Source organism: Artibeus jamaicensis, unplaced genomic scaffold (genome assembly GCF_021234435.1).
Source record: "Artibeus jamaicensis isolate MK-2021 breed Jamaican fruit bat unplaced genomic scaffold, CSHL_Jam_final scaffold_1964, whole genome shotgun sequence".
NCBI lineage: Eukaryota > Metazoa > Chordata > Mammalia > Chiroptera > Phyllostomidae > Artibeus > Artibeus jamaicensis.
The window spans coordinates 69,222,730-69,245,271 of NW_026522030.1; the positions used below are offsets into that span (position 1 = coordinate 69,222,730).

The 22,542-nt window shown below is 41.4% G+C and overlaps 1 protein-coding gene and 1 pseudogene across 2 annotated transcripts in view; one reads left to right on the forward strand and one right to left on the reverse strand.

Moving 5' to 3' along the window:
• HABP4 (hyaluronan binding protein 4) overlaps positions 1–22,542 on the reverse strand; it is a 42,158-nt gene that overhangs the window by 11,268 nt on the left and 8,348 nt on the right. The window contains exons 3-5 of one of the 2 annotated variants that reach the window (XM_037151561.2): positions 11,438–11,599; positions 11,159–11,227; positions 5,871–5,954 (exon numbers count right to left, since the gene is read on the reverse strand). In XM_037151561.2, the coding sequence (XP_037007456.2) occupies positions 5,871–5,954; positions 11,159–11,227; positions 11,438–11,599 (315 nt within the window). The remainder of the gene's footprint in view (positions 1–5,870; positions 5,955–11,158; positions 11,228–11,437; positions 11,600–22,542) is intronic. The other variant, XM_037151562.2, reaches the window with a different exon arrangement.
• On the forward strand, positions 6,434–10,249 carry LOC119053799 (60S ribosomal protein L27a-like; annotated as a pseudogene).

Here is a 22,542-nt window from a genome sequence, read left to right on the forward strand (position 1 = left end):
GGGGAACAATCATCAGGGAACGTGTATAAAGGACCCAAGGACAAAGATAACAGGGCCTGGGCAGGACTGAATATGGGAGGTAGGGGAGGGTAGGGCATGGGAGAGTAATGGGGAGAAAATGGAAACAACTGTAACTGCACAATAAGAAAAAGAAAATAATAAGTTTAATAAGTTCCCTAAAAAATAAATAAAACAAAATGAAATGAAATGAGAAATACCTCTCTGTATATTGCTATGGTGCATCACCTGGATGTACGGATGAAAAGGCAAGGTGAAATGCAATGCATGTTAGTATTCACCAGGAGAGAGATACAAATATATACACATACAGTTTTTTAAAATTATAGTATAAACCAGGGAATGACCAGAGATAAAAGCTATATAAGACTGCACTTTTGAAAACAGGTAAATATTTTATATAGTTACAAAACAAACTTAAATTAAAATTCAATCTCTAAAATAAAAAAAGAAAAAATTAAGCCCTGACAGGTGTGGCTCAGTTGGTTGGGTGCTGTCCTGCAAAGTAAAGGGTCACTGGTTTAAAAAAGAAAATTAATGAAATTGTTTATGAAGTTGCTGATACAACAACAGAAGAAACTTTTAAAAAACATTCTATCTATTTATTTTTAGAGAGAGGGGAAGGAGAAAGAAAGGAGAGAAGCACTGATGTGTGAAAGAAACATCAATCAGGTACCTGCCCAATGTGCCCCAACCCGGGACAGGGTGAACACAAGGCAAGTGTTCTGACCAGACATCCAACCAGCAGCCCTTCATTCTACAGGACGACACCCAACCAACTGAACCACACCAGTCAGGGCAGAAGAAATGCTTAAAAGTGCCTTTAAAATAGGAATGTACTCATTTCTCCCTACAGCTATCTCTGTAACTGTGTAGCAATAGTACTATTGCTACAGTGGAGGTGGTGTGGGTAATACTCTTTGTGACCGCAGTTTGTGTTACAAATGAGTAATACTATAATGTTACTGACAACTGAAATTTTCAGCATAGAAAAAGAAACAAACACAAAAAAATTTAACCCTAACCAGTGTGGGTTGGGTGTTGTCCTGCAAAGCAAAAGGTCACAGGTTTGACTCCCTGTCAGTGCAAATGCCTGAGTTGCATGTTCAGTCCCTGGTCAGGGTGCATGCAAGAGGCAATCAATGACATTTCTCTCTCACATTAATGTTTCTCTCTCTCTCTCCCCCTCCCTACCTCCCTTCCCCATCTCTCTAAAAATAAATAAATAAAATCTTAAAAAAAAAAAAAAGAATGACAGAAATTAGATGACCAATTTGCAGCCTCAATGGATAAATGTAATGATAATCGGTGACCTTCTACAACCTATCAAATAATCTTGCCAAAAAACTGAACCTGAATTTGAACAAACTTTTATCTCTCAATTATTAATTTTCAGGAAATACACAAAATATGAGGGACAGAGAAGTACATTCATCTACTCTACATGAAATGCTGTGCTGGAACTGGCTTGTATCATAGATTTTCAGAAATTCTGTGAACCAGCTATTAAACATAGTCATTTTTAAAAATTAAATTACATAAACTTATAATTAACTATATTTAAAAAGTTAAATAATACCCACAAATCACTATTCCCTAATTACTTCAGCACATTTTACCTTTATCTGTGCTCTTTAGGTTATTTATGCCTACTGTGTGTGTACAGTGGAAATACTACATAATGGTATGCAGTGCACATTGTCCCCGACTCCGCATTCAGGGATGTCATGTTGGTAGTTTTCAATCAGCCATGGTAAGTGTTCACACTACAGAAACCAGCAAGTGCAACACATGAGGGCTTTTCATCCCACACAACCAAGCGCTGAGCATTCCACTGGCACCCCACTGCCCACAAGGATGCTGTCAATAAAATTCTGACTCTTGGAAACTCTTTGCACATATGACCTAGTTTCTCAAATAAATAAATTGCAAGAAGGGAAAAAAAGAGAAAAGTCAGATTAAAAGTGGCTTAAGAAAAAAAAGTGACTTAGGGTAATCAAGATAGTGTGATATTAGTATAATACAGTCAGACCAACAAAATAGAATACAGAAATATACCCACACATCCATGGGCAACTGATTTTCAGTAATGGTGCTCAGTGTGCTAGAATGACTGTATATGCAAAACTTCTACCAATACCTCAAAACTTACTAAAAAATCAACTCAAAAAAAATCAAATAAATACATATTACTTTTTTTAAAAAATGGATTAGGAACCTAAGTATAAAACCCAAAATTATAAGACTGATATATTAAATTCACCCTTCAAGAAGTTCTAAACCAAGAGGTGCACTGAATATACACTCTAGCTAAATGTCAAAAGCTTGAGTGTTAGATTAATATTTGGGCAAAGCCCGGATTAGAGAGCATCACCATTTTTTAGTGTATTTCTCACATACAAGCCTAATTTTGAAATTACCAAAAACTTGTAACTGTGCAATTAAGAGACTTTAGTAACAGTTTTAGCACATGACAATGCAGTGCAGAAACAAGACCCCGCACGACCTGCCCCCAGCCTGCCTGTGCGGCCCCTGCAATTCTACTAGATCTGCGGGCCAGCTGTTCATTGTGACTGTTTTTTATTTTTTTAAAGATTTGACTTTTAAAAAATTTTTAGGCAGAGGGGAAGGAAGGAGGAAGGGGAGAGAAACACCTATGTGGGGGTGCCTCCAGTGCACCCACTACTGGGAACCTGGCCCACAGTCCAGGCTTGTGCCCTGACTAGAAATTCAACTGGCGACCTTTGGTTTGCAGGCCAATCCACTGAGCCACACCAGCCAGGGCTCTAACTGTTTTTTTAAAGATTTTACTTAATTATTTTTAGACAGAAGGGAAGGAAGGGAGAAAGACAGGGAAAGAAACATTGATATGTGGCTGTCTCTTATGTGCTCCCTCCTGGGGCTCTGGCCAAGCAACCCAGGCATGCGCCCTGACTGGGAATTGAACCGGTGACCCTTTGGTTCACAGGTCGGCACTCAACCCACTGAGTCAAGGTTCATTGTAACTGATAATCTACATCTTTAAATTTATTTCTTAGTTGTTTCGAATGATAACTTAATAGCTTTCAAAATCCTCAATCATTGTAATAATTTCTTCTTGCAGTAACAATAAAAATAGCAGATATTTTTATATGGCATTAATGATGTGCCAGGCCCTACTCTACGTAACACATACACGGATTCCCCCAACCAACCCTGTAACAACCCTCTGATGTAGATCCTACTATTACTTCCATTTTACAGATGAAGGAAACTGAGACACAGAGAAATTAAATAACTTGCCCAAGCCAATAACTGGCAGAGCTAGAATCTGAACCCTGCATACTGGGCTTAGAGTCCATATTCTTCACTTCTTAAAGATTTTATTTATTTAGTTTTAGAAAGGAGAAGGGAGGGAGAGAGGGAGAGAAACATCAATTAGTTGTCTCTCGAGCACCCCCTACTGGGGACATGGCCTGCAACCCAGAATGTGCCCTAGACTGGGAAATGAACCAGCAACCCTTTGGTTTGCACTCAAACAACCTGGCCACACCAGCCAAGGCTGGAGTCCATATTGTTAAACCAGTAGACACCCTGCCCCTTGGAAGCTGAAGGACAAGTAAAAGGTGAAGGGTGGAAGGGGATTTGGAAGAGAGTACAAGAAAAAAAAGGAAACAGTACTTGTAAAAGCCCTACGGCAAGTGAGGGGAAGGGAATGTAAAATAAGGGCCATCTGGTGATCCCAGAGAACACACAGTAACTCTGCAGGGGCTGGACCACACAGGACCATGAAGGTCAGGACAAGGAACAGAAAAGGGACATGAAGCCACCGGGGTCTTAGCGCAAGGTGTGAGGGCATGACAATCAGACTGCCAGTGTGAAAGCTACTTCAGCGTGGCAACAGGCTGGTAGAAGGTGAGCAGGCAGGGAGCCCCATTAGGAGCTACAGTGACAGGTCAGAAGGCAATAACTGAGACTATGACGGTGAGTGAAGGTAATGGATATTAGAAAAACATACCAATTATCAGGGCAGAGTGACATATTGGATTTTGAGGACGAAGGGCATCAAAAAGGAGGAGGTCTCAGGGATGACCCCTAGGCTCTGTTCTGTGCAACTGGTTGGATGGCAATGCTGTCCCCCAAGATGCAACACCTGATGAGAACCGGAGGTATGTGGACCTCAATTGTGGACATGCTCTGCAGGAGGAGCACTGGGGATGTTCAAGGGGAGGTGGATACACAGGCCTGGAGTCCATGCTAAAGTTCGGAGCCGGAGCCATGTATTCTAGAGTCAGTGTATAAATGACAATTCAAACTGCATGGTCTGTGAGTTCCCATAAGGAGACACTACAGAAAGGAAAGAAGGTCTAAGGCAGAGCCCTTAAGAACTCAGTATTTTAAAAGGCCAAAGAGATCAGGATAAGTCTGCAAAGGAGCTAAGAAGCAGAAGGAAAGCCAAAGATCTCAGGAATCACAGAAACCAACTGTAGGGTATGCTTAATAAAATTAATAAAGTCAGATGTTCTAAGAGGTCAAGGGCAGCACAGACTAAAACATACATTAGGCCTGGAGACAGGTGGTGATTGTTTCAGAACAGCAATGAAAGAAGAGCCAGACCTAGACTGAAGATTAAGAAAGGAGACAATGACGAAAGAGCACACACCTGAAAAAATTTAGCTGACTGAGAATGTGGGGCAAGAGGAGAAAATAGGAGAAATTGAGCATGTTTACAATGTTAATTTTTAAAATGTTGATTGGAAGACCAGAGTTGGGAGGAAGGACATGAGTACACCCGGAAAGGGAGAAGATGCATGACAGTGCAAGGTTTCCGTGGAGTTAGCAACAAACAGGCTCCAAAGCCTGAAGAGGTGGGAGGAGAGATGGCACCTCCCTTTCACCATGAGGCAAAGAGGCTAGAAGGCGTGCAGGTATCGGCAAGGCCGCACCTTCGGAAGTGGGAAGGTGATGAAGCTCCCATCGGCTCCTAATTTCTGTTATGTGGGGGCAAAGATGTATCTAGAAAATGAAAGAGCAGGTATAGGCAAATGGGGGCAGCGACAGAGATTGGAGGAGACAGGAAGGATCAAACCAGTCATGGTAGTGGGGGAGAGAAAGAGTGTACCCCAGAAATGAAGACTGCCGGCAGTGTTGAGGGCTCATTTCAGAGTGCTGGTGATCAAGAATTTACAGGGGTTCCTGTCAGCCCCACCGTGCCGGGCAGTGCTCCGCCTGTGGGTGCAGGCAGAGGGAAGGCAGACGGCTAGCAGTTACCCAGGAGGCAGATTCTGCTAGCAAGGTACAACAAAAATCCAAGGGGCAAAGGCGTATAAAGAACTGGCAAGAATGCTAGAGATGGACCAGAGACCTTAGCTCCATGCAGGAAAGAGGGAGGAGAGAATAAAGGGACAAGAGAAGGGGTCATGACAAGAGAGAGACCAGTCACAGTACAGAGTGCTGATGGAAAAGAGGCATGGGCACAGGGCAGAAGGCTTGAATTGAAGCCATTAATTGTCATTACTAACCATTCATTAGATTATTTGAATATTAATCAGTTCAATTATTTTAAAAAAATTTTTTAAACATCAATGTGTGGCTGCCTTTCACACGCCCCCCACTGCGGGCCTGCCCACAACCCAGGCATGTGCCCTGACTGGGAACTGAACTGGTGACCCTTCAGTTCGCAGGCCAGGGCTCAATCCACTGAGCCACACCAGCCTGGGCTAATTAGTTCAATTATTCATTAATACATTAAGTAGATAAACCCTCTGTGATATGATGAAAGGCTAAATAAGCTTTCTGCTCTGTGAAGAGCTTGTAAAAATCAGTAAGAAAAAGACCAACAACCCAATGGGAAAAATGAATGAAATACCTACTTGGCTGGAGACCCTTCCTCTAGGGGGTCTGGGGGCTCCTCCACCACAGGGGGCTCCTCCATAGGTGCAGGTGGCTCCACATCACTGAAAAGCAGCGAGACCATTCTAGTCACACAAACTTGTTCATATCAATGCTGATATTCAAAACAGAAAAAAAATATTTCAATGTCCTCTTTCCTATACATACACACACAGGTAATCCACATCAAAATGAAAAAGAGAAAACGCTCTTATCCGCTAATCCATATCAGTTATTTCCACAAATGTGAAAGGAATGTACTTTGAGAAACAGAAGTTTCTATGAATGGCCTAAAGTTAAAAACAGATTATAAAGAATCAGAAGAATTATTCAAAACTCTTATAAACTTAAGAAATTCCCAGTATTAACAGGGACCATAAAATGACTTATAATAGGTATGAATATGCACTATCAGACCTTTTTTTTTACTCTTTAGAAAATTTTATTTATTTATTTTTAGAGAGGGGAAAGAAGGGAGAATACAAGCCAGAGAAACACTGACTGACTGGGCCTCGCACGCCCCCTACTGGGGACCTAGCCTGCAATGCAGGCGTGCGCCCTGCTGGGCAATCGCACCAGCCGCAGCCTTTCTGTCTGCAGGCTGGTGCTTAACCCACTGAACCACACCAGCCAGGGCTTCATATCAGACTTCTAAACAATGGTAAAAAAGTAAAAACACTCCACAAAAATAAGTGTGTAGAATTATAAACAACCAGGTAACAACTATACTAGAAATATAAGGCTTGAAACATCGATTTATATACCATCACATCTAAACACAAATCTACATATTCAAAAATTATAATACAATGTAAAACAATGAGAACTTTTAAAAATATGATCTTAATCTTCCTTTTTATGGTAACATTAACTCATATGAGCATTACTTAAAAACAAAAGTGTCCTACCCTGACTGGTGTGGCACACACCTGGGCTGCGGGCCAGGTCTCCTGGTGGAGGGATGCGAGAGGCAACAGATCACTGTTTCTCTCCCTCTCTTTCTCCCTCCCTTCCCCTCTCTCTAAAAGGAAATAAATAAGATATTTTTTTTAAAGCCCCAGCATAAGAAATTTCATTTTCAGGAAAATGCTAAAATTAGTCAATAATTACATCGACTTTGTATATGACTTGAGTATATAATGGATATATAATGTCAATATAATGGATATTATACATGTTAGAAATATTTTATACTACATACATAACCCAGCTTCATAAAATAAGCTACTTTTTCAAAAGTAAACATAAATTGAACTGTAACAGAATAACAGAATAGACTTCTTAAATTAATATTTTTAATTCTCAAATCAAAGCTATTATAATCAACTTTAAGTAAAACAACTCAATTTCTCAACATAAAATTTGAATGATGATATTTTACTTTTATAAAGGGTTCTAAATCAAATGTACTTGTGTTTATTTTCATTTACTGATTTTTGAGAGAGAGGAAAGGGAGAGACAGAGAGGAACATCTATTTGTTACTCCATTTATTTATGTACTCATTGGTTGATTTTTTTTAAATCCTCACCCAAGGATATGTTTATTGATTTCAGAGAGAGCGAAAGCAAGGGGAGGGAGGGCAGAGAAAAATATCGATGCGAGAGAGGAAATTCTGAGACAGGAACATCGGTCGGCTGCCTCCACACTCACCCTAACTGAAGACCAGACACGCAACCTAGGTATGTGACCCGACCGGGGATCAAACCCAAAACCTTCTGGTGAACAAGACAACACTCCCCACCAAATGAGCCCCCAGCCAGGGCCCCACTGATTCTTCTATGTGCCCTGACTAGGGACTGAACCCGCAACCTTGATGTGTTTGGATGAAGCTCTAGCGAATGAGCCTACCCTACCAGGTCTAAACACAATAGTGTTTGGAAGGACATCCTTGCTGCTCTGCCTAGCAGAGATCCCATCACAAAGTCTGCCTCCGCCATCTGCCTGACTCTGTGGGGTCATGGGAATTTTTAGTATCTGGGAACCCCAAAGTCCAGCAGCAGCCTCAGCATTAAATTACTCCAATTTTCTCTTTACTCTCTTGGCCACATAATAAACCAAGGGGATAAAAAACATAAGTATACCAACAGTTCATAGTTTTCAACAATTAAAATTCATTCAGTAGCTACAAAGACATGGCGAAGGAAAAGAGAAGCAGAATACAAAACAGACTCTGTAAAATTCTGTATTTCTAAAACTTGAGCAATTGATTTCAAAGAAAAGAAAATCACAGGTCCCTCCTGTTATTGACCTAAATTGTTTTTTAATTCTTTTATTATTTTACGAATAAACCAAAACTAACACTGTATTTACAGCTCTTATAGAACCATATGACCAAAACCACAAAACAATGATGTTTCAAAATTAGGTACAATTTATTTTGGCAGATTTTGTTATTTTGTTTAAAGTAATCATCAAGGTTGAATTAGATGATCTAGCTCCACAGCTTAGTCTATATATTTTTTAATTTTTCATTTATTTTGTTGAGAGAGCAAAAGAGCACGGGTGTGCAACATCAGTTCACTGTTCCATTTATTGATGAATCCGTTGGTTGCTTCTTGTCACTGTCCTGACCAGGGGTCAAACCTGCGGCCTGGGCATATCTGAGCCACCTGAGCTACCACTCCAGGGTTCCCAAGTCTCTATTTTGACTCCAGTTTTTCTAATATAGCACACGCCTGTTTGCACAAGCATGTTCCATAAAACGATGTTGAACACCTCAAGGCTTTGTTTTCTAGTTCATTCAGACTTCACATTTAACCAAATCTATGACAGTGAACAGATTTTAGCCAAATGTTACTTGATAACTACATAAACTGTCTTGCTCTTCGCAACAGAAGGTGGAAGGCAGCATTATTGAAAACTGCACTCATGGGTGTCTATTTCAATTGATAACAAGTGAGTAATAGCTGACATTATACTTCTTAAATTACTGTTGATGGAACAAATTCTATTTTCAGCACAGGTACTCACGATCAAACTGTTCTGAAAACTATAACACTAGACGAGGCTCAGCCACACCATTTTAAAAGCAGCTTGTCCACAAATCTAATTATGCTGCTAATATCTGTAAACAGGAATACTGAACTACAGTGAAACCTTCACATCTACACTGAACTGTGCAGCTGGCCTCGCCAGCTATGGACAGACACATCGCTTCCTGCGTTAGGCTCACCTCTGCTCTTGTTTATTAATCAAAAGTTGCACATAATTCAACTGTACTACATGGTATTCATGATGGCAAATCAAAATTTCAATTTATTAAATAAGCGATAAAAGTCTTACACTAAGTAAAATCTTTTGATTCTAGATTATTACCACCTAAGAGCTCTGACTTTATAACTTACAAATCAATCCAAAATGAGTGCCACAGAGCATCTTTCATCTTCACATTAGACATGCCAGTCTGCCAGGAGCACATGTGGTCACCTCTTCATGCTACAAGGCCAAGGCTGATGCCTTATAAGTTATCACTTGGAGCCAAAAATAATTTTAAGTTCAAATGCGAACTGAAATGGAGTGGTAGCATTAAAGTAGTAAATCAGATGATTCAAGAGTTGCCTGTATTGCTTTTTAAAAATATATTATCTATCTATAATCACAGTAAAATAAAAAACAAATACAAAGATTTAGAGTCCACAGCCTGTTACCCTGGCTGGCATGGCTCAGTGGATTAAGTGCTGGCCAGCCTGTGAACAAAAGGGTGGCCGGTTTGATTCCCAGTCAGGGCACATGCCAGGGTTGCAGGCCAGGTCACCAGTAGGGGGCGAGTGAGATACAACCACACACTGATGTTTCTCTCCCTCTCTTTCTCCCTTTCTTCCCATCTATCTAAAAATAAATAAATAAAATCTTTTTAAAAAATGCTCTGGGGGAAAAAAAAAAAAGATCCTACGGAGGCATCTCAGCCACCAACACACCATCCAGACTGAGGAAAACCTGGAAACTTTGGGGCCATGTGAGCCACAGCCACAGCCACATCATCAAGCACAGGAAGCAACTGGGAGGCCAAGGTAATGCTGGTGCCTTACATCATCACAGGGTCAACTCTGACAAATACCACCCAGGTTACTTTGGGAAAGGTGGTATGAGGCATGACCACTTAAAGAGGAACCAGAGCTTCTGCCCCACTGTCAACCTTGATAAACTGTGGACCTTGGTCGGTGAGCAGACACGGGTAAATGCTGCTGAAAACAAGACCGGAACTGCTCCCATCATTGCTGTGATGGGATCAGCCTACTGCAAAGTCCTGGGGAATGGAAGCTCCCAAAGCAGCCATTCATCGTGAAGGCCAAATTCCTCAGCAAAAGAGCTGAGGACAAGATGGAGAGTCTTGGTGGGGCCTGTGTCCTGGTAACTTGAAGCCACACAGACAGGAGTTCATTAAATTCTCATAAGAGAAAAAAAAAAAATCCCATGGAAGCCCAGATCGAGAATACTTAACAAGGCTTTTTTCCTTTCAAGGACAACAAATGTGCAATGGTAGTAAATCTGATGTTACACTTGATATTATTGTATACAATTTGTCTTTAAGGATAGCAATTTAAGAAAAATAAATGTATATAAAAAGCTTATATTCAAAAGAAGAAAACTGGAAGTCTGGATCCTCTCGTGAGTTCTAACTTGTAGAAAGCCTGCCCGGCAACATGTCCTTGGGTGACCCATCTGTCACCCACCCTACGCTGCCCTGAAGTACTTCCTGCCTCTCTCATTGCAGACACCAGGAAGGCACCATCCCTGCAGCAGTGAAATGACAGACACAGAAGAACCACGTACCTCCTTTAAGGAGCAAAACTGGAACAGATCTGAGACACCACGATGCCTCAGAGAAATGTCAAATTTGAACCTCAGGCAAAACTTGTCACTGAGCTTCAATCTGCAAATGATTTCAGGAAATGAAGATGCAGTGTATATAAGAACTTTGGAAAGTCACAGAAAAATGAAATATAGAATATCCAGGAATTTAGAAAACATTTTGAGGCTTTTGTAAATGTAATGTCATGTGCTTGGTGCATGAGCAAACACATAAATTTGTTTGGCTAAAATAAGACAAAATAAAAGAATTTTAAAAGCAGTTTTCAAATCTAATTACAACACAGCAAACCCACTATTTAAAGTTAAACGTAAGCCTAAAATCAATCTCTACTTAAAGGAACACAAGCATAAAGGCACTGCAAGCAGAGCAGAGGACATAATTTTCGTGAAAGGCCAATTCAGACCAAGACTTCCACTTAGCTGCAGGCTCACAGAAGGCATACATTCGCACCATACCTGGTATCTTTACCTGATCCCCAGGTGCGAACTCCACATCCACCCATGTTGTCTTCGGTTCTGATTGCTCTAGAGAAAGAAAGGATATTCCCTTAAACTAGAAGCTGGCCTCTAGTCCATCTCCAACTCAGAGAAGTTGATCTAAAAGTTATCCCAGGATCAGCTCTTCCAGGAATGATAGTACACTAATATAAAGTCAATTAAATATTAACATATAACAGATTCATATTATGATGACTAAGATCTTAAAGTGAAAATAGCATTTACGAAGAAACTTACATTTTATCATTCCCACCATATCTCTCAAATTCCCGTTTTCCTCTCTGGTCAAAACGGTCGAAAGGTCTGTTCCCAAGACCACCTCTGCCTCTGCTCCGCAGGCCCCCTCTCGGGCCCCCGCGTCCCCGCAGTGGTCTGTCTCGATCAAACCGGTCAACTGGTCTAGGAAAACATGGGGAAAATGAAAAGTGGTGAATTAAAGAGCTAAGACTTTTTTTAATGAGGAAAATTCTAGCAAGACATTATAGCTATAGTATACTGGAAAGAATAGTGGCTTGAATAATAAATTAATAGTTAACTTTTACTGAATACATACTGTCTCTGGCATTGATCTGAGAGCTTCACATACAGCCATTTAATTCACACAAATAAATCTATAATATGTAACTATTGCCCATGAGACAACAAGGAAACCAAGGCACAGGGAAATACGTAATCTGTCCAAAGTTACAAGTCGGGGAGCCAGTAAGAAGCAGGCTCTGGGCAGGTCTTACACCAACCTGTAGAGGGACACCCTTCTCTCTCTGGATCTGGTTTCTTCATTTATAAAATGAGAGGTTAGATAAACTAACTCTAAGGTTCATTCCAGTTCTAATACTAAATATTTAAGTTAAATTTGGAATGTTATGTATACTAATAAAAATAGTTGAACTTCAAGTTATGTCTCCTCCCAAATACATAACCAGTCAGTGACATTTGCAGCTGAATATTTTATCCTAGGACAACCTGACTTCTACCCTCATTGCTCCACATAAACTTCCAAGGGCAAAGCCCTGGCCAGGTAGATCAATTGGTTAGAGTGTTGTCCTGGTATGCCAAGGTTGCAGGTTCAATCCCCAGCCAGGGCACCTACAAGAAATCACTAATGAATACATAAGTGGAACAACAAATTGATGTTTCTCTCTCTCTCTCTCTCAAGTCAGTAAGAATTTAAAAAATTATAATAGATAAACAAACTTCCAAGGACTGCTAAAGACAATCTCTTGGTTGTTAAGTCCGATAGTAACTTTTGTCTTTAAGTTATTTGAGCCCTATTCACCAGGTGACATGGCCAGCCACTAATTTTCCTCTGACCTTTCTGGCTTCTCTTTCCCCATCTGTCCCTAACCAATTAGTTTTGTAGTATATCATAGCTCTATATGGTACAAAATGACAAAGTACTTCCCGTGCTCCTCAGCCGCTTACTGGCACTTCTCAGGGGCAGGCAGATCCAGAGTCTCACAGGAGTAAGTTCTGCACCTTGCCTTTTCCACCTACCATATCTGGTGCTCTGCACACAGCGGCCTCCCTTGTTCTTCTGGATACTAATCACACGTACATCGTCCTCACCCCTGTGCTAATGCTACCTGACCCTCGTTCATGTGACCCCATTGGGGGTCTCTCCCTTGGGGGGGTCTCTGATTCCAGGTCACAAAGCCATATACTTCCTAGACATACCCCTCTTTACACACCCAGCCCTACAGATATGTGGCCCACAGTGACTCACCATGCTCCCCCTGTGGCCCCTAACTCACAACACAAGAGTGCCCAAGCCAAGAACTGGGCCCCCTCTCCAACCCTCCCCTTCCCCCTGCCACACCTCTCTCTGCCTCACTGCTGGTCACCAGCATTTTCCATTAGTACTTGCTTTTGTTCCACTCGACTCAAAGCTCCTGAAGGAAAGACCACATCTTTTTCATTGTTAAACCCTAGTTTAATAAGACAAATTATATTTCTTAATTTGTCAAGGCTTTTAAAGACATTCAAAGCTGTAAGAAATAATTTACCGAAATCCAATGGGGCATTATTAATGGCTCCAATGCCAGAACTGGAGGTCTACTTTTATGGCTGAAAATGTGACATTAAATGTAAAATATTACATTAAAAAGCTACTAGCCCTGGCCGGTGTGACTCAGTTGGTTGGAGTGTCTATCCTGTGAACCAAAAGCTTGAGGATTCCGGAGTTCTGGCCAAGATGGAGACGTAGGTAGAAACCCTTTGCTTCCTCACACTCCACTGGATAACAATCTAAAGTCAATAAACAACCAGAAGTGCCAGAAAATCAAATGGCATGGAACTCCCAAAACCAATGAACTAAGGAAAAAGTCAACCAGAACAACCGTGCCAGTAACACAGCAGACGCTGAGAACCAGAGATAAGGTGGCAGCCTGCATGGGCGGGGCCCACTGAGAGAAGCTGCAGCCAGGCTGCAGACTGTGCATGATGGGGCTGACTGAACAGGAAACTGGGACTCAGAGCTGACTGCAGACTGCGGCACGGGCTGCCGCGGTGGGAGAAACTCCCAGTCTCACAAGAATTCGTTGGAAAGCAGGCTAGAGACAAGCAGATAAGCTACACTGTTCCCTCTCTGGCCCCTCCCCAACAGGCAGCCCACAGTGTAGCGAGGAGGGGTGGACTGCCAAGGAGGGGTACCCTGCCAGGGTCAATACCTAAGACCCCACCCCCTTGCAACATATCAGCTACGACAAAGAAATATGGCCCCAATGAAAGAACAGAGCAAAACTCCAGAAAAAGAGCTAAGCAATGAGGAGACAGCCAACCTATCTGATGGAGAATTTAAAGACCTGGTAATCAAAATGCTCACAGACCTGATTGAGCTTGGTTAAAAAATTATAAAACAAATGAAAGATACCCAAAAGAAATAAAGAAAAATATTTAGGGAACAGTGACAGGAAGGAAACCAGGACACAAATCAATGATTTGGAACAAAAGAAAGAAACATCCAACCAGAATAGAAGGAAGAAACCAGAATTAAAAAACTGAAGAGAGGCTTAGGGACCTCTGGGACAACTTTAAAAGTTCAACTATCCAATTTATAGGGGGACCAGAAGGAGAAGAACAACAGCAAGAAACTGAAAACTTATTTGAATAAATAATGAATGAAATCTTCCCCAATCTGGCGAAGGAAAGAGACTTCCAGGAAATCCAGGAAGCCCAGAGAGTCCCAAAGAAGTTGGATCCAAATAGGAACATACCAAGGCACATCATCATTAAGTTACCCAAGGTTAAATAAAGATAAAGAGAGAATCTTAACAGCAGCAAAAGAAAAGGAGACAGTTATCTACAAAGGAGTTCCTGTTACACTATCAGTAGATTTCTCAAAAGAAACCTTACAGGCAAGAAGGGGCTGGAAAGAAGTATTCCAAGTCATGAAAGGCAAGGAACTACAATCAAGATTACTTTATCCAGCAAAGCTATCATTTAGAATGGAAGGGCAGATAAGGTCAAGTTCGAGTTCATCATCACCAAGCTCTTATATGAAATGTTAAAGGGACTTGTCTAAGAAAAAGAAGATCAAAACTATAAACAGTAAAACAACAAACTCACAAGTATCAATGAATGAACCTCAAAAAACAAAAGTAAAAGAAAAACAATGAGAAAAACTATGCGAACAGCTAGAACAGAAACAGAATCAGAGAAATGGACATCACATGGAGGGATTTCAATGGGGAGGGGGAAGAGAGAAATAGGGGGGAAAAGGTACAGGGAAGAAAAAGCATAATTGGTTGGCATAAAATAGATGGGGAGGGGTCAAAAATGGTATAAAAAACAGAACTCAAAGAACTTATATGTACAACCCATGGACATAAACTAAGAGGGGGTAATGCTGGAGGGTTGTGGGGTACAGGGAAAAAGGGGAGTAAAGAAGGAAAAATTGGGAAAACTGTAGTAGCAAAATCAATAAAATATACTTAAAAAAAAAAGCTTGCAAGTTTGATCCTAGTCATGGAAGCCAACAGGGGACAGCCAATCGATGTTTCTCTGTTATTCCATGTTTCTGTCTCTCCCTCGCCCCATTCCTCTCTCTAAAAGCAATGAAAAGATGTTCTCGGGTGAGGACTTAAAAAAAAAAAAGCTGAATCTTAGTTTAGAACTTCCGCCAAGATGGAGGCATAGGTGGATGTGCCGTGCCTTCTCACACAACCAAGTTTAGAGACAACTAAATATTAGCAACAAAAAACACAGCCAGAACACGGAAAATTGAACTTTTCGAAAGTCCGTTAACAACAAATTCTTCAGCCCGACCGGTAAGGGGCGAAACCAGTGGCTGGTGGAGCGGGGTTGCACAGGAAAAATCAGTCAGACGGGCTCAGTCAGATGGACTCAGGCGCACGGAATCCAGGCGCAGGGTTGGACCTAGTGAGCGACCGCGGGGGAGACAGCGGGGCAGCGGGGCTGCGTGTTGACTGTGGTCGCGCATTTGTGCGCGGAGAGACAAGCGAGGGAGTGGGCGGTTGGACCGGGCTGGCGGGTCCCCGCGGCTAGCGGCAGTGGAGGGCGCCGCCATTTCCCTCCTCCACATACAGCGTCATAACCCAGCGACTCTGAGTGGCCCAGCCCAGGTGAACCACCTAAGACGCTGCTCCTCACCCAGCTGTGAGAAACAGCAGAGGGGGTCGCCATTTCCCCGCTCTGACCACGCCCCCACATACAGCGTCACAACCCAGCAACCTGGGAGTCCAAGGCACCGCTTCTCACACTTAAAGGGCGTGAACAGACCAAAAATGGTGCAAGAAGATCTCAAAGCCTCAGAACCCACAGATCTAAGCGATGAAGAAATAGCAAAACTCTCAGACGCAGTTTAAAACACTGGTGATCAGGGTCCTCACAGAACTGGTTGATTATAGCCACAAATTAGACAAATATATGAAGGCGAAACTAATTGAAATGAATGGAATCGCACAGGACACCAATAGCGATGAAAAGGAAACTGGCACTCAAATCAATGGAGTGGACCAGAAGAAAGCAAATAATGGCCAAACAGAAAAGAGTCAAGAAGCAAGAATTCAAAGAAATGAGGAGAGTCTTAGGAACCTCCAGGACATCTTTAAACACTCCAACATTCGAATTATAGGGGTACCAGAAGGGGGAAAGGCACAGCCACCAGTGGAAAACTTCTTTGAACAAATAATAAAGGAGAATTTCCCCAATCTGGAAAAGGAAATAGACTTCCAGGAAATCCAGGAAGCTCAGAGAGTACCAAAGAAGTTGGACCCAAGAAGGAACAAACCAAGGCATATCATAATTACATTAGCCAAAATTAAAATGAAGGAGAGAATCCTAGAAGCAGCAAGAGCTAAGGGGACAGTCACCTACAAAGGAGTCCCCATCAGACTTTCAGCGGATTTCTCAAAAGAGACCTTACAGGCAAGAAGGGGCTGGAAAGAGGTATTCCAAGTCATGAAATCCAAAGACCTACAACCAAGATTGCTCTATCCAGCAAAACTTTCATTTAGAATGGAAGGACAGATAAAGTGCTTCTCAGATAAGATCAAATTCAAGGAGTTCATCATCACCAAGCCCTTATTATATGAAATGTTAAAGGGACTTATCTAAGAAAAAGAAGTTAAAGAAACATGAACAGTGAAAAGACAACAAACTCACAGTTATTAACAACCACACCTAAAACAAAAGCAAACTAAAAGGACAGCTAGATCAGGAGTGGAAACATAGAAATGAAGATCTCAAGGAGGGTTAGCAACAGGGGAGTGGGAGGAGGAGAAGGGGGGGAGAAGGTACAGAAAATAAGTAGCATAGACAGTAGATAGAAAATAGATGGGGGGGCAAGAATAGCATGGGAAATATAGAATCTAAAGGACTTGAGACACATGGTCATAAACTAAAGGGGGGTAATGGTGGGGACGGGGGGGTAGGGTGGAGGGGAATGAAGGGGGAATAGAACAACTGTAACAGCATAATCAATAAAAAATAAAATTTAAAAAAAAGAAAAGAAAAAAAAGCTACTATACCATCATGGGTAAAAAGATGTAAAACTCCTAATTCTCCTTACTCGAACAAATAAAGAACTAGAGGCTCGTGGATCACTAACTTCCTGCCAGTCTCTATAAGAAATCCCATTCTAAATAAACTTTACAAGTTGGCTTTTGTCTCCCACCTCCCCTTACCAAAAGTTTTTTTAAACGGGGCTCATTAATCGTTGCTATCCCAAATGTACAAAAAACTTAGAAAATAACCCCCAAACCAAATTTTAAATGAGTTTATTGTTGTAAAATCTTGACTCTCTATTGAAGTACCTACACAGAGTTCTAAAACGATGACAAAAGAAAAGGAAGTTCCTAACCAGGAAGTTGGATAGGGCCAGAAAAGAAAAAAAAAACTACCTACAAATTGAGCCCTGGCTGGTATGTTTCAGTGGATTGAGTGCCACCCTGAGAATTGAAAGGTTGCAGGTTCGATTCCCCCATCAAAGCACATGCCTGGGTTGCAGGCCAGGTCCCCAGTTGGGGGGGTGTGCAATAGGCAATCTATTGATGTTTCTCTCCCTCTCCTTCCCCCCTTCCCCTCTCTCTTAAAATAAATAAATAACATCTTTTTTAAAAACTGACAGGAAATGAAGCAAAAAGATACAAGGAAAATAATGCCAACAGTCAAAATCAGGTCTACATTTACATAAAATCTAGATCAGATACAAACAAAATTACAAATTTATTTAAACTGGCCCTGTGTGTCCTGATGTATTTTTTAATCTCTTAAATCATTTTTTCCTTACTCCACAAGTTTACCCCAGCCCCAATTAAATATATTCTCAATTGTTTACTTCCCCTTATTATAAATATTTCTTCTTGGCACAGGTCAGTGATATCGAAGAACCCTATACTCCACTTCAGAAGCTTTGTGATGCACTCACAAGCTAAAGGAAGGAAAATAACCTTTGAGCCAAGCATCCCACTTTACATACTTGTCACCCACTCTCTTACAACAACCCCGACAAGCAGACATGAGTATGTTTCACAGGCAGAGGGACGAAGCACTGCATAGGGGTGGGGAGCGGGTGTTTCACGGTGCACCTGGGGACGATGAAGAGGCTCTGGAGAAGGACAGAGATGGTGGTTGGTTACACAACAATGTGAAGAGACTTAATGCCACTGAACTGTGTATTTAAAAGGGGTTAAAATGGTATGTATTATGTATATAGAGTTTTTTAATGCTTCTTTATGAGGAGGGAAAAAAATTAAACATGTGATTCTTTTGGAACTGTAACTGACTTTAAATGACAAGCAGTAAATTGCAGAAAAGAGCCAAGTGTGTCCAGACAGAGGCAGACTAATTTCCTAATAGTCTGTGTTCTAAGAGTTCACCTACATTCATCATTTGGCGCCTAAAGGAAAGCATTCCTACTGCATCCTTCCTTAAGAACAGCAGTTGTGCCCCCAGACCACACGCAACAAGTTACCTGGCTAATCCCTACCACAGCGACACTGACAGTCACTCCCAGCACCATTTGTGACACCGCTTCTCTGTGAAAACATGGGTTCTGCCGCAGTGGGATAAAAACCCATGTCAGCTGGCTGTGACCAGAAACCACAGTGCTGAAATTCTAGGTCTTTGTTGCTTCACCCATACATTGAGAGGATCGAATTAGTCAGACAGTCTGCTAAGGTTATCAAGATTCTATAATTCTGTCCGATAAACATGTATAGATGTTATAAGAATGAAAGGTGATAGCCATCTTCACTACCAAGTAAGCAAAAATCAAACACTAACTTATTCTATTTAAGTCTGGAGAAAGTGGTATGAGAAATGCTTTTATAGATCATTAGTGATAGAGTAAACTGACAGGTTACTAGGATAATGCTTTGTCACTATGTGTTGATACACAATTCTTGTTAATTTTACACCTCATGTATCCATCCAACCTGCACTGAAGCGCTTCTGGGGCCCACGCTGGGATCCATGAGAAGGCCTGCTCTGTGCCCCGCATCAGGACTCCCACTTCCAGAACTCCAGCTGGGAAAGTCCCTACATATATAAAAAACTGCTCACTGGGAATTATTTATAAAGCAAACAACTGGAAGCTGAGCAAAGATCTAACACCAAGGAAATGATTACATTACAATACATGGAAATAATGGGTGGTAATAAAATGCTCACCTAACATTGTTAATGACATGGAAAAGACTTCCACCATGTCAAATGGAAAAGAATATAAAGTACTTAGTGTATATGCATTATCATCTTAAGCTCTAAGTATTGGGTTGGCCAAAAAGTTCATTTAGTTTTTTCTGTAAAATAAAAGACATTTTCATTTTTACCAGTAAGTTTATTGATTTGGATATTCTATTGGCTTCTAGTGGGTAGAGGCCAAGAGTGCTGCTAAACATCTTCCAATGCCTAACACAGCCCCACAGCAAAGAACTGTTTTACCAAAATGCCAATAGTACCAAGAAACTTTGCAAACCATTTTGGACACATTTGATCAATCACAGCACCTTCTCCATACAACTGCACAAATGTTTTTGTGTGTGTTTCAGTTGCATTTTACCTTTCTTGAAATAATAAAGTATAATATGCCCAAATGTGCATTTTCTTCCATCTGCAATATTAAAATGGCTGCACAAAAATTCACCAATTTTGATTAAGATTTCTCTTAATGCATGGTGCTATGATAGCTGTCACAACACAATCTAACAAAATTATTTCAAATGAAGTTACAGACAACTACTGTATTTTTCAGACTACAAGACGCACCTCCCTAAATTCAGGAGGGAAAAAGAGGGTGCATCTTATAGTCTGAATGTAGCTTACCTGGCTCACTGTGGGGGGGGCGTGACAGAGAGGGGTCACAGGTTATTAAATATTTTACCACATTTTTTGCTTTAAAATCTTTCCCCTATTTTCCTCCTCTAAAACCTAGGTGCGTCTTATGGTCCTAAAAATATAATACAGCTATCACACAGAAAAAACTAAATGAACTTTCTGGCCAACCCAATACATATCTATGTGTTAAAATTTTTTTAAAAAGAAAATAGGCCAAGTATTAAAAGTAATCAACTTCCAGCCAAGATGGAGGCATAGGTGAAAATTCTGTACCTCCTCACGCAACCAAATTTAAGAACAACAAAGATTTAGAAACAAAAATAGAACCAGAATAGAGACAAAATTAACTGTACTGAAGTCCGACAACAACGAACCATTCATCCAGACCAGTAAGAGGGGTGGAGTCGGTGGCCCAAGGAGAGGGGTTATGGCAGGAAGAGGCACTGGTTAGCAGAACCAGTTGCAGGGAGGAAAGTACCAAAACCAGTGAGATGCACAAAGCAACTGGCTGACCCCGGACACACATGCGCATGCAGATAAACCAGGCAAAAAAAGGGGCAGTGAGACCGCACAACCCAGGGCCCCAGCACTGGGAATAAAGCCTAAAAAGCACCAAGGGGTTGAGGTGCCAGGAGAGGCTCCCAGCCTCACAGGAGAGTTCGCTGGAGAGACCCACAGGGTCCTAGAATGTACACAAGCCCACCCACCCGGGAACCAGCACCAGAAGGGCCCAATTTACTTGTGGGAAGTGGCAAAGGGCACCGAAATCCAAGAAAGTACGCAGCGAATGCCACTGCTCCCTCTCTGACCCCACCCCCACATACAACATCACAACCCAGCCAGTAGGTTGCGCCACCCTAGTGAGCACCTAAGGCTCAGCCCCTCATACGTAACAGGCGGGAACAGACCAAAACATTATGGCACAAGAAGAAGAACAGATCAAAGCCCCAGAGCCAATACTTCTAAGCAACCAAGAGACAGCCAACCTATCAGATGCACAGTTCAAAACACTGGTGATCAGGATGCTCACTGAACTTGTTGATTTTGGTCACAAATTACATGAAAAAAAATACACAGGGAACCAATAGTGATGGAAAGGAAACTGGGACTCAAATTAATGGAGTAGACTAGAAGGAAAAAAGAAACAACCAAACAGAAAAGAATGAAGAAACAAGAATTCAAAAAAAAATGAGGAGAGTCTTAGGAACCTCCAGGACATCTTTAAACGCTCCAACATCCGAATTATAGGAGTATCAGAAGGGGAAGAGGAACAGCAACAAGTGGAAAACTTATCTGAACAAATAATAAAGGAGAACTTCCCCAATCTGGAAAAGAAAATAGACTTCCAGAAAGTCCAGGAAGCTCAGAGTCCCAAAGAAGGTGGACCCAAGAAGGAACACACCAAGGCACATCATAATTACATCAGCCAAGATTAAAATGAAGGAGAGAATCCTACAAGCAGCAAGAGATAAGGGAACAGTCACCTACAAAGGAGTTCCCATCAGACTGTCAGCTGATTTCTCAAAAGAGACCTTACAGGCAAGAAGGGGCTGGAAAGAAGTATTCCAAGTCATGAAAACCAAAGACCTACAACCAAGATTGCTCTATCCAGCAAAGCTTTCATTTAGAATGGAAGGGCAGATAAAGCGCTTCTCAGAGAAGGTCAAGTTCAAGGAGTTTATCATCACCAAGCCCTTATTATATGAAATGTTAAAGGGCCTTACCTAAGAAAAAGAAGATAAAAAACATGAACAGTGAAAGAACAGGGAAAGGACTGCAAACTCACAGTTATTAACAACCACACCTAAAACAAAAGCAAACTAAGCGGACAGCTAGATCAGGAGTAAAGCTACAGAAATGGAGATCACATGGAGGGTTATCAGCAGGGGAGCAGGAGGAGGAGAGAGGGGGAGAAGGTACAGAGAATAAGTAGCATAGACAGTGGGGAGAAAATAGACGAGAGAGGGCAAGAGTAGTGTGGGAAATGTAGAAGCTAAAGAACTCATGACACATGGACATGAACTAAAGGGGGGGGAATGTGAGGGGAGGGGGTGTGGAGGGTAGAAGGGAATGAAGGGGGAAATGGGACAACTGTAATGGCATAATCAATAAAATATATTTAAAAGAAAGTAATCATCTCAGATGGTAAGATAGGTGATTTTAGCTTCTTTATAATTGTACATGTTTTCCAAATTGTCTGAAGAAACTATAAATTGCTTTTATTAAAAATCTTATGGACCTTTATTACAGAAAATTACTTTTAAATAAACTAAGGAAAGTATCTTTTCTGATGACACATGACTTATCAAGAAAATTCAAATTTCCACCCTGGCTGGTGTAGCTCAGTAGATTGAGCGCAGGCCTGCAAACCAGAGTATCTTGGTTGGATTCCCAGTCAGGGCACATGCCTGGGTTGTGAGCCAGTTCCCAGCAGGGGACACACGAGAGGCGACCATACATTGATATTTCTCTCCCCCTCTCCTTCCCTTCCCCTCTAAAGATAAATAAATAAAATCTTTAAAAAAAAATTCAAATTTCCTTGGAAG